This window comes from Herpailurus yagouaroundi, unplaced genomic scaffold (assembly GCF_014898765.1).
Source record: "Herpailurus yagouaroundi ecotype Mexico unplaced genomic scaffold, PumYag 196, whole genome shotgun sequence".
NCBI classification, from domain to species: Eukaryota; Metazoa; Chordata; class Mammalia; order Carnivora; family Felidae; genus Herpailurus; species Herpailurus yagouaroundi.
Genome location: NW_024412427.1, coordinates 29,621,336 through 29,633,682, shown reverse-complemented (window position 1 = coordinate 29,633,682; position 12,347 = coordinate 29,621,336). Strand labels below are relative to the sequence as shown.

The 12,347-nt window shown below is 50.6% G+C and overlaps 1 protein-coding gene across 9 annotated transcripts in view; it reads left to right on the top strand.

Moving 5' to 3' along the window:
• RRBP1 (ribosome binding protein 1) overlaps nucleotides 1-12,347 on the top strand; it is a 66,688-nt gene that overhangs the window by 25,823 nt on the left and 28,518 nt on the right. For 6 of the 9 annotated variants that reach the window (XM_040447759.1, XM_040447764.1, XM_040447760.1 and 3 more), the window contains one exon: nucleotides 19-463. In XM_040447759.1, the coding sequence (XP_040303693.1) occupies nucleotides 19-463 (445 nt within the window). Of the gene's footprint in view, nucleotides 464-12,347 lie in introns of all 9 variants that reach the window. The other 3 variants (XM_040447757.1, XM_040447756.1, XM_040447761.1) reach the window with 2 other exon arrangements.

The following is a 12,347-nucleotide window of genomic DNA, read 5'->3' as shown; positions in this document are numbered from 1 at the left end:
CCCAACCAGGGCAAAAAGGCAGAGGGGGCTCCCAACCAGGGCAAAAAGGCAGAGGGGGCTCCCATCCAGGGCAAAAAGGCCGAGGGGGCCCAGAATCAGGGCAAAAAGGCTGAGGGGGCCCAGAATCAGGGCAAAAAGGCAGAGGGGGCCCAGAATCAGGGTAAAAAGGCAGATTCAGTTGCTAGTCAGGGCACAAAGGCAGAGGCTGTTGCAAGCCAGGGGAAAAAAGCAGAGGGGGCCCCCAATCAAGGCAAAAAGGCAGAGGGAACCCCGACCCAGGGCAAAAAGTCAGAAGGATCCCCCAACCAGGGCAAAAAGGCGGATACATCTGCCAATCAGGGTAAAAGGACAGAGTCAGCTCCTATCCAAGGCAAAAATGCAGATATGGTCCAGAGCCAAGAGGCACCAAAGCAAGAGGCTCCTGCAAAGAAGAAGTCTGGTTCAAAGAAGAAAGGTGAGCCTGGTAAGTAGTTCTGATTTCTCTGTGAACTGGAAGGGAAAAGCGATCTTTTAGTAGCTTATGGATTCCCTTTGGGGGAGCCATATGTATCAGTTAGCTGTTGCTACAACAAAGCTGTGTAACAAACATTCCATAATTCAGTGACTTACACCAGCAGTCATTTATTCTTTTTCGTGCTTCTGTTGAATTGGCTGAAAGTAGACTGATCTGGGTTGTCTCAGCTGAGTGGCTCTACTTCATGCTGCAGTTTAACTACGTTCGGCCCCTTGCCGTAGATCGACCATAGGTCTGTTCCATATGTGTTCATTCTGGGGCCCAGGCTGAGGCTTCAGGGATTCTGGAGGGTAGAGGTCCTTCTCCTGGTTACAGTAGAGCTGTAAAAGGGCACATGTCAAACCAGCATCCTATTGGCCAGAGCAAGTCATGTGACTGAGCCAGAGTCAAGGGGTAGGAAGTGCACTGTCTCCATTGGGAGGGACTGCCAAGTGATGTTGTAAGAGGTGTGAGTATGTGAGTACAAGGAGTGGTGAGGAATTAGGAATAGTAATTCCATCCATCACGCAATCTGAAACACTTCTGTGTCTTGGCAAATCTTTCTTAGATGTCTGGGTATGTTCTGCCAGGCTGTTTGTTGCTTACCTTACCTGGTACTCGTTTCTGTATGTTTGTTGAATGACTAATGGTAGGATGTTCTTAAGGTTAACAATGGCATCCACCCCCATCCCCAGTTTTTCCTCTTCCCAACTCCCTATCCCAGTTACTTAGTGGGCCATTTTATATATGTACAATACAGAACGGTAATTTTCTGTTATGTTTTTAGTGTGCATTATAGAAATTGGGCCAGTGAGTTCCTGTTTCCTGTTCATCACTCATTTGATATGGCAGTCTTCTGTTTTCTTTTCTTTCTTTCTTCCTTTTTTTGTTTTTGTTTTTGTTTTTGTTTTTAATATCTTTGACTAGCCATTAGTTGATTTGGATAATTAATTGCATTTGTCTTACCGAGGTATCTTAGGGGGTCTGAGATGTTTGGGCCTTGTGCTGGGTAGGGGCTATCCAGCACAAGGCCCTGTGTTCTTAGCTGGGTTTCCCTTTCTTGCCTCTTTGTGGAGATGCATTACCTTTTCTCAGGTTTCCTCCTCCCCCACCTTTTGGGGGGGCATTTGTTCAGGCAGCACCCAGTTCCTTATGAGGGGACCTGTGCTGTGTGAGCAGCTTCAGGCTCCTGCTGAGCGTCAAAGATGAGCCCACCTGGCCCCCACATGTGAGGCCAGTCTCTCAAAGCCCTCTGAAAATCCAAATGTTCAGCCTCCGTCTGCCTCCACAGGCCGGAGGAAAGGCTTGCTGCCTTGTCTTTAAGTTGATGTTCCACTTGACCCAGGGACAGGGTATCTGAGACATGAGGACAGGGATGGAACTGAGAAGTGGCCTGTTTTCTGTAAAGCATCAGGTGTGTTCAGAATAGAGCTTCCTGTGTCCCGTGACCTATGTCCTGTGGCCATTGTTACCATGTTTGGCTTTAGGCATCTGAAACAAGGCACAAAATAGAAATGTGGTACTTTAGGAAGGAAGGCAAGTGGTACTAATAAGCCAGAAATAGAGAACCTTGTTAGGAGGACGACCTAACTTTCTGACCTGTATGAACCCACACAGCACCTTACTGGCCTAAGAGAAAATTTGAACAGAGAAAAGAAATTCCAGAGGTTAAATATTATGGATAAAATGACAGTTATTACTAAAATTATTTTAGCCAAAATTTCAATGAGATTCCCCTGCCAACTCCCACCTTTAACTTGACAAAACTATTCTAAAAGTCCCATCTGGAGGGGAAAACAGGTTGGAATATTGGATAGATTTTTTTTAAGCAGCTTTTGGGAAGCCAGTTGTGTCTGATGTGTGAACATATTCCCATGCCATTGTATTACAGGTTAGGGTGCTGGCCCAAGGACAGACAGGTCAGAGAATAAAATGGTCCCGAAGCAGACCGTCATGTCTGAGAACTTCAGTGAGGGGAGGCAGCCTCATTTCAGTGGGAAGAAGAAATGTTCTGATCTTGGGCAACATGTTCAAGATTTGGAAGAGTCTGCTTATGGATCCCTCTAAACATGTAAGGTCTGGATAAATTAGATTTAATTGAAAAAAAATCAAACCCCAGAAAATATCAAAGACAGCCAAAATTAATATTAATCAGCCCAGATATCGGGAGGCCTGACGCCACTCCAAGGTTGCAATGAGAAAATCACAAAGGCCAGTATGGGGCACTGGGCCACAAAAGCAACCACACAGGATCATCAGACCCAGAATGAAAACCCAGCCACACAGGGTATTATGTGCAGCTGAGAGGACACCTGAAAGGCGAATTTCTTTATTCTTCAGGGGGGTTGAGAGCCTAGAGACATGGGGAAAAAACTGTCTTGTAATTTGTCATTTTCCTGAATGTAATTTGTCATGTGATCTCCACCTGCTGTGGTGGAGTGTAAAGCCATCTTGAAGCCCCACCCCCACCCCCAGGGTAGATGCAGGCCACTCCCTGCACCAACACCAGGAAGATCCTGAAATAATCTGTGTGTTCAGAAGTAGTGGGGATATGCCCAAGTGCATTGCTTCTCCAACTTTCTATGCAGTTGGATCCCCTGGGGGACTTGTTAAGGTAAAGAGTCGGACTCACAGTTCTGGGTAGAGCCTGAGACTCTGCATTTCTAACCAGCTCCTAGGAGATGCTGATGCTGTTGTTTCCAGGACCACACTTGGTGGGGGGGTGGGGGGGTGGGGAGCAGGTAGTAAGGACCCCTGAGTCACTGCCAGGATGGCACAGGGCAAGGTGGGTGTCTCCATGATGCCTGGCTTCTGGCAGCTTTGCAGTTCTTGTCTGTCTGTAAAGGACTCTGGACCTGAGGGTAGAGTAAGTGAAGTGTGTGCTTTGGGTGTTTGGGTGTTTGGCGCTCCCAAATATAGACATGCGGTTTGGGGCTTGCTCTGAAGACGACTCCCAAGTTAGATGTCAGTGACGAGCCATCAAGGCCCTTCTCCACTCTGAGAGCCTTCAGTCATTTGCAGCCATATTCCCACTGTCCAGAATGCTGATTTCTTTCCATGTTTTCATTTAGCCACGACCTGTGTCTATGGACGGCATGGATTTTCCAAATGGAGTATGATAGAATAGGGCTCACTCACTCTTCGTTGTGATGATATCTCACACATGTTTAGCATTCTAGAACTGATCTGACTCACATTGAGCATCCATGGCGGTGATCTTGTGGCCATGACCGTGTTGCTGAATGGGAAGCAGGCCACATTCCTCTCATGCAGTCATACTGCATGTCCCGTGTTCCTTCCTTTGCTCGAGATGCTGCAGTCAGCCCCGGCTGCCTGCTTTTGACCTCCTTGCCCACTAGCTGGGGTGGAACTTCTGTATTTCTGTCCAGGGCCTGCCCACCGCCAGCTTCTCCATGGCCCTGTGCACTCAACTCAAGAGCACAGCTCAGGCTGGGCTGGGTGGCCCCAGGCATCTAGAAACTCGGGGGCGTGGAGATGTGAGCGGCCTCAGCTAGGGGAGATGCCTGGAGAGTAGGTGTGGAGCAGGCCAGGAAAGGAGTTCCTTCTCCAAATAGAGGAGACCTGAACTTGGGTCAGGGAGGGCTCTAGGGCCGTGAAGTTTTAACCGTGGGCACCAGAGAGCTAGAAGTCTAGGGCTGGTCACATGGGGGCTATCTCAGGTAGCATTCAGAATGATCAAAAGTCAGTCAAATGACTGGTTCAGTTGCGCTCACCACATTCCAAGTGCTCAACAGTGCCCTGTGGCCAGTGGCTGCCTTTGCTGGACAGTGCAGGGAAGAGCGTCTCCATCAGTGCAGTCAGTTAGGACGGTGCTGTTCTAGACCAGAGCCACCAGGAGGAGGCCAGGCAGCCTGTAAAAATGAGCATGTCTTTGCAGCATCATGTTGGCACCACGCAGCTCACCCAGTGCCTTGTTCTGCCTGCCTGCATCCTGAGTGGGGTGGGGGTGAGCTCCCCGTCATCCTCTGTATCCCAGTGCTATGTGACAAGTGAAATCGTGGAGCCTGTGGCTGGCCCATGACTCATGACAGATCAGCAGCAGAACCTGCCCCGGAGCTGGGGGGCACCACAGACAGGGTTGTGTCCTCAATTGTCACCAGGTGGGCCCAGCAGGTTCCTTGCTGACAGACACCCCAGAGAGAGACCAGGCAGGTGTGGAGGCGGGCACAGGACACGCTTCTGCAGGCCCCAGTTGGAACTCTTCCAGGACTTCTGATCTGTTTCTCCTACAAGAGCAAATCAGGGCCGTGTGGCAGGTTTTTACCACTTGTCCGTGGCTGGATCTGACAGTGAACACCTGCCTTCCTAATCCACGCTTTTAAAATTTATTAGCGTATAAATGTGTGCTTCCAGCAAACAAAGTACAAACAGCATAGAAGCATGGAAGGTGAAAACCGAAAGTCTTTCCACTCCCTCCCTTTCATGGGGGAGCCTGGGAGCCATTCCGCTCATTGCTTTGGCACACACAGTTGCGGCCTGCGGTGCGCACAGCCTTGGAGCTTGCTTGCTTTGTGTACCAGGGTACCAGTGACATCTTTCTGTATTGTACCTACAGGGCTGCTGCTGCTGTATCCTGTCCCATAGCATGAATGTATCGTTTACTTATTTAAATGGCATTAACCAGCATGCAGCTTTTTTGCTGCTAAAATTAATGCCACAGTGATGTACGTATATTGTAGTGTATCTCTGCAAAGTAACTACGTCGATACGCAGTTGCTAAGTGAAAAGACGGGTCCATTTTCAATTTAGGAGCACAGTGCTGCATCGCTCCCCAAAGACACTTCACGATTTACAATTCGCTCAGAGTGCTGAGAGGCCCACATGAGCGTTTTCCAGCACCTTCCACCTGACTTGACTCTTCACATGGTGCTGTCGAGATGGTGACCATTTGAGGGGAGCGTTATAAACCCAGGTGTGGAATAAGGAGAAGACGCTTACTTATGAAACAAAAGGCGCAGATTCTTTTATTGTTGTTTGCAGAAGAGGGAACTCGAGGAGCCACAGAGCAGTGGAAATTTCCCCAGAACTAAAGCTCCTGGGTGCGTGCAGCCTGGTTGCAGGCCTCTGCTGGTTCGCTCTCGGAGAGTCCCTCAGGACTCGTGCATGGTGTTTATCAGGAATGCTGCGTCCCTCTTACAGGAAGTGTGTTGTGTACATGGTGGGGGTTTCTTGAAAATCTGTTTTTGCCCTCGGAGCTGGTCTTTGCTGGCATACCTCGGCTGGGAGTGTGAAGTTACACTTTTAGGACAGCTCTTTTTGTCCCAGTGCCTAGAGGTGAGTCCAGATTAGTATGGCGTGGGCTGGCCCCAGAGGAACCAAGGACCGACAGGGAGCGCGAGATGCCTGTTTGCACACGCTCCAGAACGTCGTGCTTCCGCTGGAACTTGGTGGGTGCACTGCTGTCGCTGAGCGTGGCTCTTCCCTTCTTGTGCTGCCTTCACACCGGACACCCTTCCCTGTCTGCGGGCCTGTTTGCCCTGAGGCCAGAAGACCGTCATCGTGTCAGGGCCCGGGGGAACCCCGCCAACCTGCAGGAGATGGAAAACGCTCTCAGACACCCCACGATGACCTTATCACACACATACGAGTCTGTGTGGGAGAAAGGCCTTCTTGGGGTACCCGACTATGGGTAAATTTTAATACCTTTCCTTTGCCCTTATTTTCTGGTTTTTTGGTAACCTGCATTTTTTTTTTCGTTTAAGTTTTAGTTAACAGACAGTGTAATATTGGTTTCAGGAGTAGAATTCAGTGATTCATCACTTGCATACGACACCCAGCACTCATCCTAACAAGTGCCCTCCTTAGTATCCCCCACCCATCTAGCCCATCTCACACATACCTGCCTCCCTCCATCATCCCATAGTTTGTTCTGTATCATCAAGAGTCTCTTACGGTTTGTTTCCCTCTCTTCTCTCCCCGCCCCCTTCCTATATGTTCATCAGTTTTGTTTCTTAAATTCCACATATGAGTGAAATCATATGGTAATTGTCTTTCTCTGATTGACCTATTTTGCTTAGCACAATACACTCTAGCTCCATCCACATCATTGCAAATGGCAAGCTTTCATTCTTTTTGATGGCTGAGTAATGTTCCATTGTATATATACACCGCATCCTCTATATCCATTCATCAGTCAGTGGACATTTGGGGTCTCTCCATAGTTTGGCTGTTGTTGATGATAGTGCTATAAACAGTGGGGGGTGCGTGTACCCCTTCGAATCAGTATTTTTGTATCTGTTGGGTAAATATGTTTTCTTTTTTAAATGGAAAAGAAAAAAAAAGCTCTGTTACTTGTCTGCGAGTCAAATAAGCAGGCACTCATTGTACGGAGTGGGGCTCCTAACCTTTCGGGCTTTGTGAGGCAGCCCAGCCCTGACCATGGGTCCTCTGAGCAGCAGAAGGGGGTCCCTGTTCCTTCAGGGGGGTCAGGTTGAGGAAGGAAAGTGGCCAGTTCTTTTCAACCTTGTCCCAGCCTTTGGGTACCCAGTCTATGATCACAAACTGAACTAAGATGGAAAATTCGTGGCTCCCCACATCTGTGAACCTTGAAGTGTCCTGGGGGAGCTGCTCGGCTCCATATTGTGCAAGGCCTCCCTGGCCACTCCCTTCTGTGCCAGAGCAGATGGAAATGCACAAATAGGATCATGCTCTGTACCCTTCTGGGGCAGGAGTCACCAGAGGTCAGGGGATATAGGGAAGAAGGATCTTCAGGAAAACTGCTAAAGGCGTCTGTACCTTAGCATGTGACTTAATCTAATCTTAAGGCATGCGACTTGATAATAGCATCACCCCTTCCTTCCTACTATCCCATCCTCACCCCCACCCCCCAGTGTCCTCCTTCACTGTGTGCTTGCTGGGTCGCCCCCAGGATTGTGACACTATCGTTCTCAACTAGATGTTTGTGAGATGTGTGGTTTACGAAGCTCCTTTCCATGCATTTCTCCTGAAGGTCTGTAACGTGGATTGGTATGTTTACCTGTTTTTGCAAAAGCAGAAGCCACAGCTCACCTCTTGTTTTGAGACTTCCCAGAAGTCTCGTGGCCGGTGGACGGTCAGGGATCTCAGCCTCCTGCCTTGGGCCCTCTGTCTCTGCGGGTCCCTCAGGCCAAGTGCAGCCCACCTCAGTGGCTACTCTACAGCTGTCTTAGGGCTGAGGTACACGCAGATGTGTCTTGAGATTAGGTTTCATACTTTTTTCTTTCAAACTTAGTTTTTCAGGGTCTGAAGCTCTGAAATCTCTGTAGGACTTTTGAGCCTTCATAGCCTTCATTCCCTTTCTCTGTAAGTTCTTCAAGCCCAACTTTTCTCTCTCTCTCTTTTTTTAATGTTTATTTATTTTTGAGAGAGAGAGAGAGAAATGAGACAATGCAAAAGGGGGAGGGGCAGGGAGAAAAGGGGACAGAGGATCTGAAGCAGGCTTTGTGCTGACAGCAGTGAACCCGATGCAGGGCTCGAACTCACGAACCGTGAGATCATGCCCTGAACCAGAGTTGGATGCTTAACCGACTGAGCCACCCAGGTGCTCCAACTTTGCCTTTTTGCAAGAAGAACAAAAACATGCCCTAGGGAAGGAGCCAAATCAGTCTTGGCGCCTCATGTCTCAGAGAAGCTGCTGGATGACATTGCTTCCAGAACTTTCCATTCAGTCATGTTAAAACATGGCAGTGCTGGCTGGGGCTCCAATCGCTGTCCTCAGGCAGCTGTGGTCAAGAAGCCCATAGTTGCACAGATCTTAACCTTTTGTTAACACCTGGGCCTCTGTCCCCCCAGTTCAGCTCCTCGGTGCCCTTGGGCCTGGCCCCTGGCCCTGGGGCTCTTCCCTCATCTGCCCCCCCCCCCCCCCCCCCCCACCAGCCTTGTCTCCCAGGTGTCCTGAAATAACATCTCCTCATTGCAGACCTTCCTCCCTGCTGGCATTGCTTCTAGCCTGTAAGATAGAATCCAGATCCTTGGGGCCTGGGAAGACGTGGACTCACTCCAGTCTCACTTCCCTCTGCTCCGAGTGGCAAGGCCCCTCTGAGCCTCGCTGCCTGTCCTTGCCGCTCCCCTTTCTGAAGCCCCGCACAGCCCTCGCCGTTTCCTTACCCAGTAGCGCTTGGCCAAAGCATCCCCTGCCACTGCTGCCACGTCGCTTCCTTGGCAGCATGCCCTCCCTGGGTTCCCTTCCTGTGGCTCTACTGCATGGTTGCCGGGCGTCCTGTGTCTCCTCTGCCTCTCAGCTGGCAGTTCCAGTTTCTGACTTAACCCTGCCAGCCCCAGTGGCGTGCTGACTGCCGGGTGCACGGTACGAGCACACTCTGTGTCTCTAGAGACCGTTGGGACCTGCCTGCCTCAGGCAGGGCTGCATCAGGGTACCTGCACTGGCCATTGGAGTTGAGCCGCGGTCACCTGATGGGCTGTCCCAGGGCCAAGGTGGCCACCCGCTCCCATTGCTGGGCAGCGGTCAGCACCGACCTGTCAGTCGAGTCCTCTGGAGCCGCGCAGGAGCGGTCCCGAGCTGGAATCTGGAGGGGCTGTGATAGTGCCGGGCCGCGGAACCCCGCGAGTTCCCTAGCACTGAGACCTGGCCGCAGGGGATCCTGGTGGGGATGTAAAGACAAAACTCTCCCGAAAGGACTTTGCGGTCGACAGGGAGAGAGGGACTCCTAAGTGCCTCTTGGCAAGACAAGTTTGATTTTAGGTGACCGCACCCCCCGGCATGGTCACAGAAGGGCGCATGGTTTTGGAATTTGAGGTGTTATACACATTACCCAGTGCCGCATGCTCCCTGGCTGGGGGCTGCAGGAGGCAGAGGGCTCCCTTTTTTATTTAACCCTGTTGCCCTTCTTAGCCTCATGAGAGGGTACAGACGGGGGTGCCAGGCAGGAGCCAGAGGGTCCGTGGGCTGTGTTGCTCTATCCTCAGGGCTGGCTTCTGGGCACCACCCTTGCACGACTTCTCCGTCCCGCTGGTGGGAGTGGGGGAAAGGGCAGAGCCCCGCCTGTGTCCTTCCCGGTGGGCGCTGTCTGTTCAGGGAGGGGTCGGGGCTTGTGACGGTCCTGTGACGGTCCTGTGACTGGGGCTTGCTTGAAGGTGGCCCTGTTGGTTGACTCTGCAGTGCGTTTTGTGCCGGGCATTGTTCCAAACGTGTTGGGATTTAATCTTGGCAGTGAGGCTAGGAAGGAGGAAAGATTGATTATGACCCCTATTTTGCAGATGAGGAAACCGAGGCCAAGGGAGGTGAAGCAACTTGCCCAAGGACGCACAGGCAGGAAGGAGCTGAGCTCGCAGAATTTGAGCCCAGACCGCCTGACTCAGGGGCCTTGTTCTGACCGCGGTGCCCAGTGCCCAGTGCCCAGGGGCAGAGGTGATCTGCAGGCCACACCTGGCCCACAGATGTGTTTGTTCAGCCCCACAGAGGTTTTATTTATTTCTTTTTCTTTGAGTTAGCTGTCAGCACTAAAGGTCAGGAGGTGACACATACAAATCTCGTTTCCGGTTCTCCTCGGCAAGTCCACAGCTCTGAGGGTTCTGGCCCAGACCCCACAGGAGCCATCCCCTGGAGGTGAAGGAACATGTCCAGAGGCTGCCCCCTGAGCCAGACCTGTGCCATCCTTGCAGGGCCCGGTCCCTGGGGGTGTTTATTGTGTCCCCTGCCGGGCAGGTCTGGATTACTCCAGAGCAGTGAGGCACCGGTTCTGTCTCTGTTCTGTCTCTCCGCTCTTTGCTCTCTTGCTGTGACCTTCCTCCAGGCCTCCCTGCTCGTCCATTCCTGGTATTTCAGAACTCACCAAGGTGGGCAAGGCAGAGACTATAGGGGCAGGCTCTCAGGAGCTGGTCTCACTACGATTCACCGCCTCATGATCTTCGTGATGTCAGTGGTTTAGCAGATTAGATGTTAGTCTTTGACAAATTTAGTGTAGTGCCTTAAGATTTCACAATGCCGGGGATTATTTCCAGTTTTTGAGTCTTTGCTGGAGATGTGTAACATGCCGGCCCAAGTTAGCTCCTGTTAGCACGTGATTTGTGGCCCGGGTGCCCGCCTCCCAGGAACAGGCATCCAAGTGAGCTCAGCGCCACTGGTTTGGTGAGAGGATCTTGAAACCCAGAAGCAAATGCAGTTCACACGGAGGTCCAGAAGTTCTGGTGCCTACTTCCAAGTACTTTTTTCTTTCATTTTTACTTCCCCTGATTTGGGAGAAATAAAGATGGCACCATTCTTTAAATTTTTTTTTTTTTTTTTTTCTTTTTTACATTCTCTTTATTTTTGATAGACAGAGAGAGACCACAAGTAGAGGAGGGGCAGAAAGAGGCAGAGACACAGAATCCGAAGCAGGCTCCAGGCTCTAAGCTGTCAGCACAGAGCCCGACATGGGACTCGAACTCACAAACTGCAAGATCATGACCTGAGCCAAAGTCGGATGCTCAACCGACTGAGCCATCCAGGCGCCCCAAAGATGGCACCATTCTTACCTAAACGACTTCATGGAAAAGTGTAAAGCTGGGGCTCTCTAAAAATACCTTAAAAGATAGTGTTCATATGAGCATAGAGAAGGCCAGGGAAGTTTGCGTGGGGAGATCGGGCGATAGGCAGGGGAGAGTTAAATTGTGCTGTGTGTAGCTTTGGATTGTTGCACCTGCTCAAGTTTTCATTACTTTGTTCGCTAAAACATCTAATAAAATATAATTAGGTAAGAAAGTTTGAATAAAGGTGTATTAGAATGATACTCTTACAGAATACTCTTGGCAACGTTCTGCAGGCAGAGTGTCCTGGCTATCCAAGAGGGAACACGGACTGTCAAGACCACTGGGGTGACATCTGTGGGGAAACAGAGCTCCGTAGCAAAGCCTGGCTCCATTATCTAAATGTCTCCCCTTCCCGCCCCCAGCAATGTGGTAGGGACTACGGGGGCCTAGACGGATGGTCTAGGAGAGGCTTCAAGAGATGCCCGAGCCCCTGCGCAGTCTGAGGCCTTTGCAGGGACAACGGCCATACTTTTGGGGGGTTGGAGGGTCCCCAGGGCTGGAAAGGAATAGACCAGCCTGTCCAGTAGAAATAGTGTGAGCCACCCGTGTGAGCATATGTGTAATTCAGACTTTCCTAGCAGCTACGTGAAAAAAAAGCAAACAAAAAACAATTAAATTTTAATGATATATTTTATTTAACCCAATTTTCCCCAAATATTATCATTTCCACATGCAGTCGATACCAGAAAATTATTACAGATATTTTACCAAGTCTTCAAACTGGGGTGTACTTGTACCTGCAGCACAGCTTGGTCCACGCTGGCTGCATTTCAGGTGCCCAGTGGCCACACGTAACTGGTGGCCAGCCTGTTGGGACAGCACAGTAGACATTTCCCGAGTCAGGAAAGGAAAACGTCTGTCCATTTGAGCTCCAGCTGTGTCTTTGAAATAGTGGACTTCCGTCTTCTGGAAAACCTGCATCTGCCTGCAGGCTGAGGGGGAAGGGCAGGGACCCTGGAAACCAAAATGCTACTGGTGCGGTCTTCTTCTAGTAGTGAACTTGAGAGCGGTCTTTGCTTTGTTTTTGGCTTAGCGGTGCTCAGAGTGGTTTTTCTAAGTTTGCCATCAAGATGATTTTGTGTTATATACATATATCAATGAAAAGAAAGGCTGGGGGCGCCTGGGTGGCGCAGTCGGTTAAGCGTCCGACTTCAGCCAGGTCGCGATCTCGCGGTCCGTGAGTTCGAGCCCCGCGTCGGGCTCTGGGCTGATGGCTCAGAGCCTGGAGCCTGTTTCCGATTCTGTGTCTCCCTCTCTCTCTGCTCCTCCCCCGTTCATGCTCTGTCTCTCTCTGTCCCAAAAATAAATAAAACGTGAAAAAAAATTT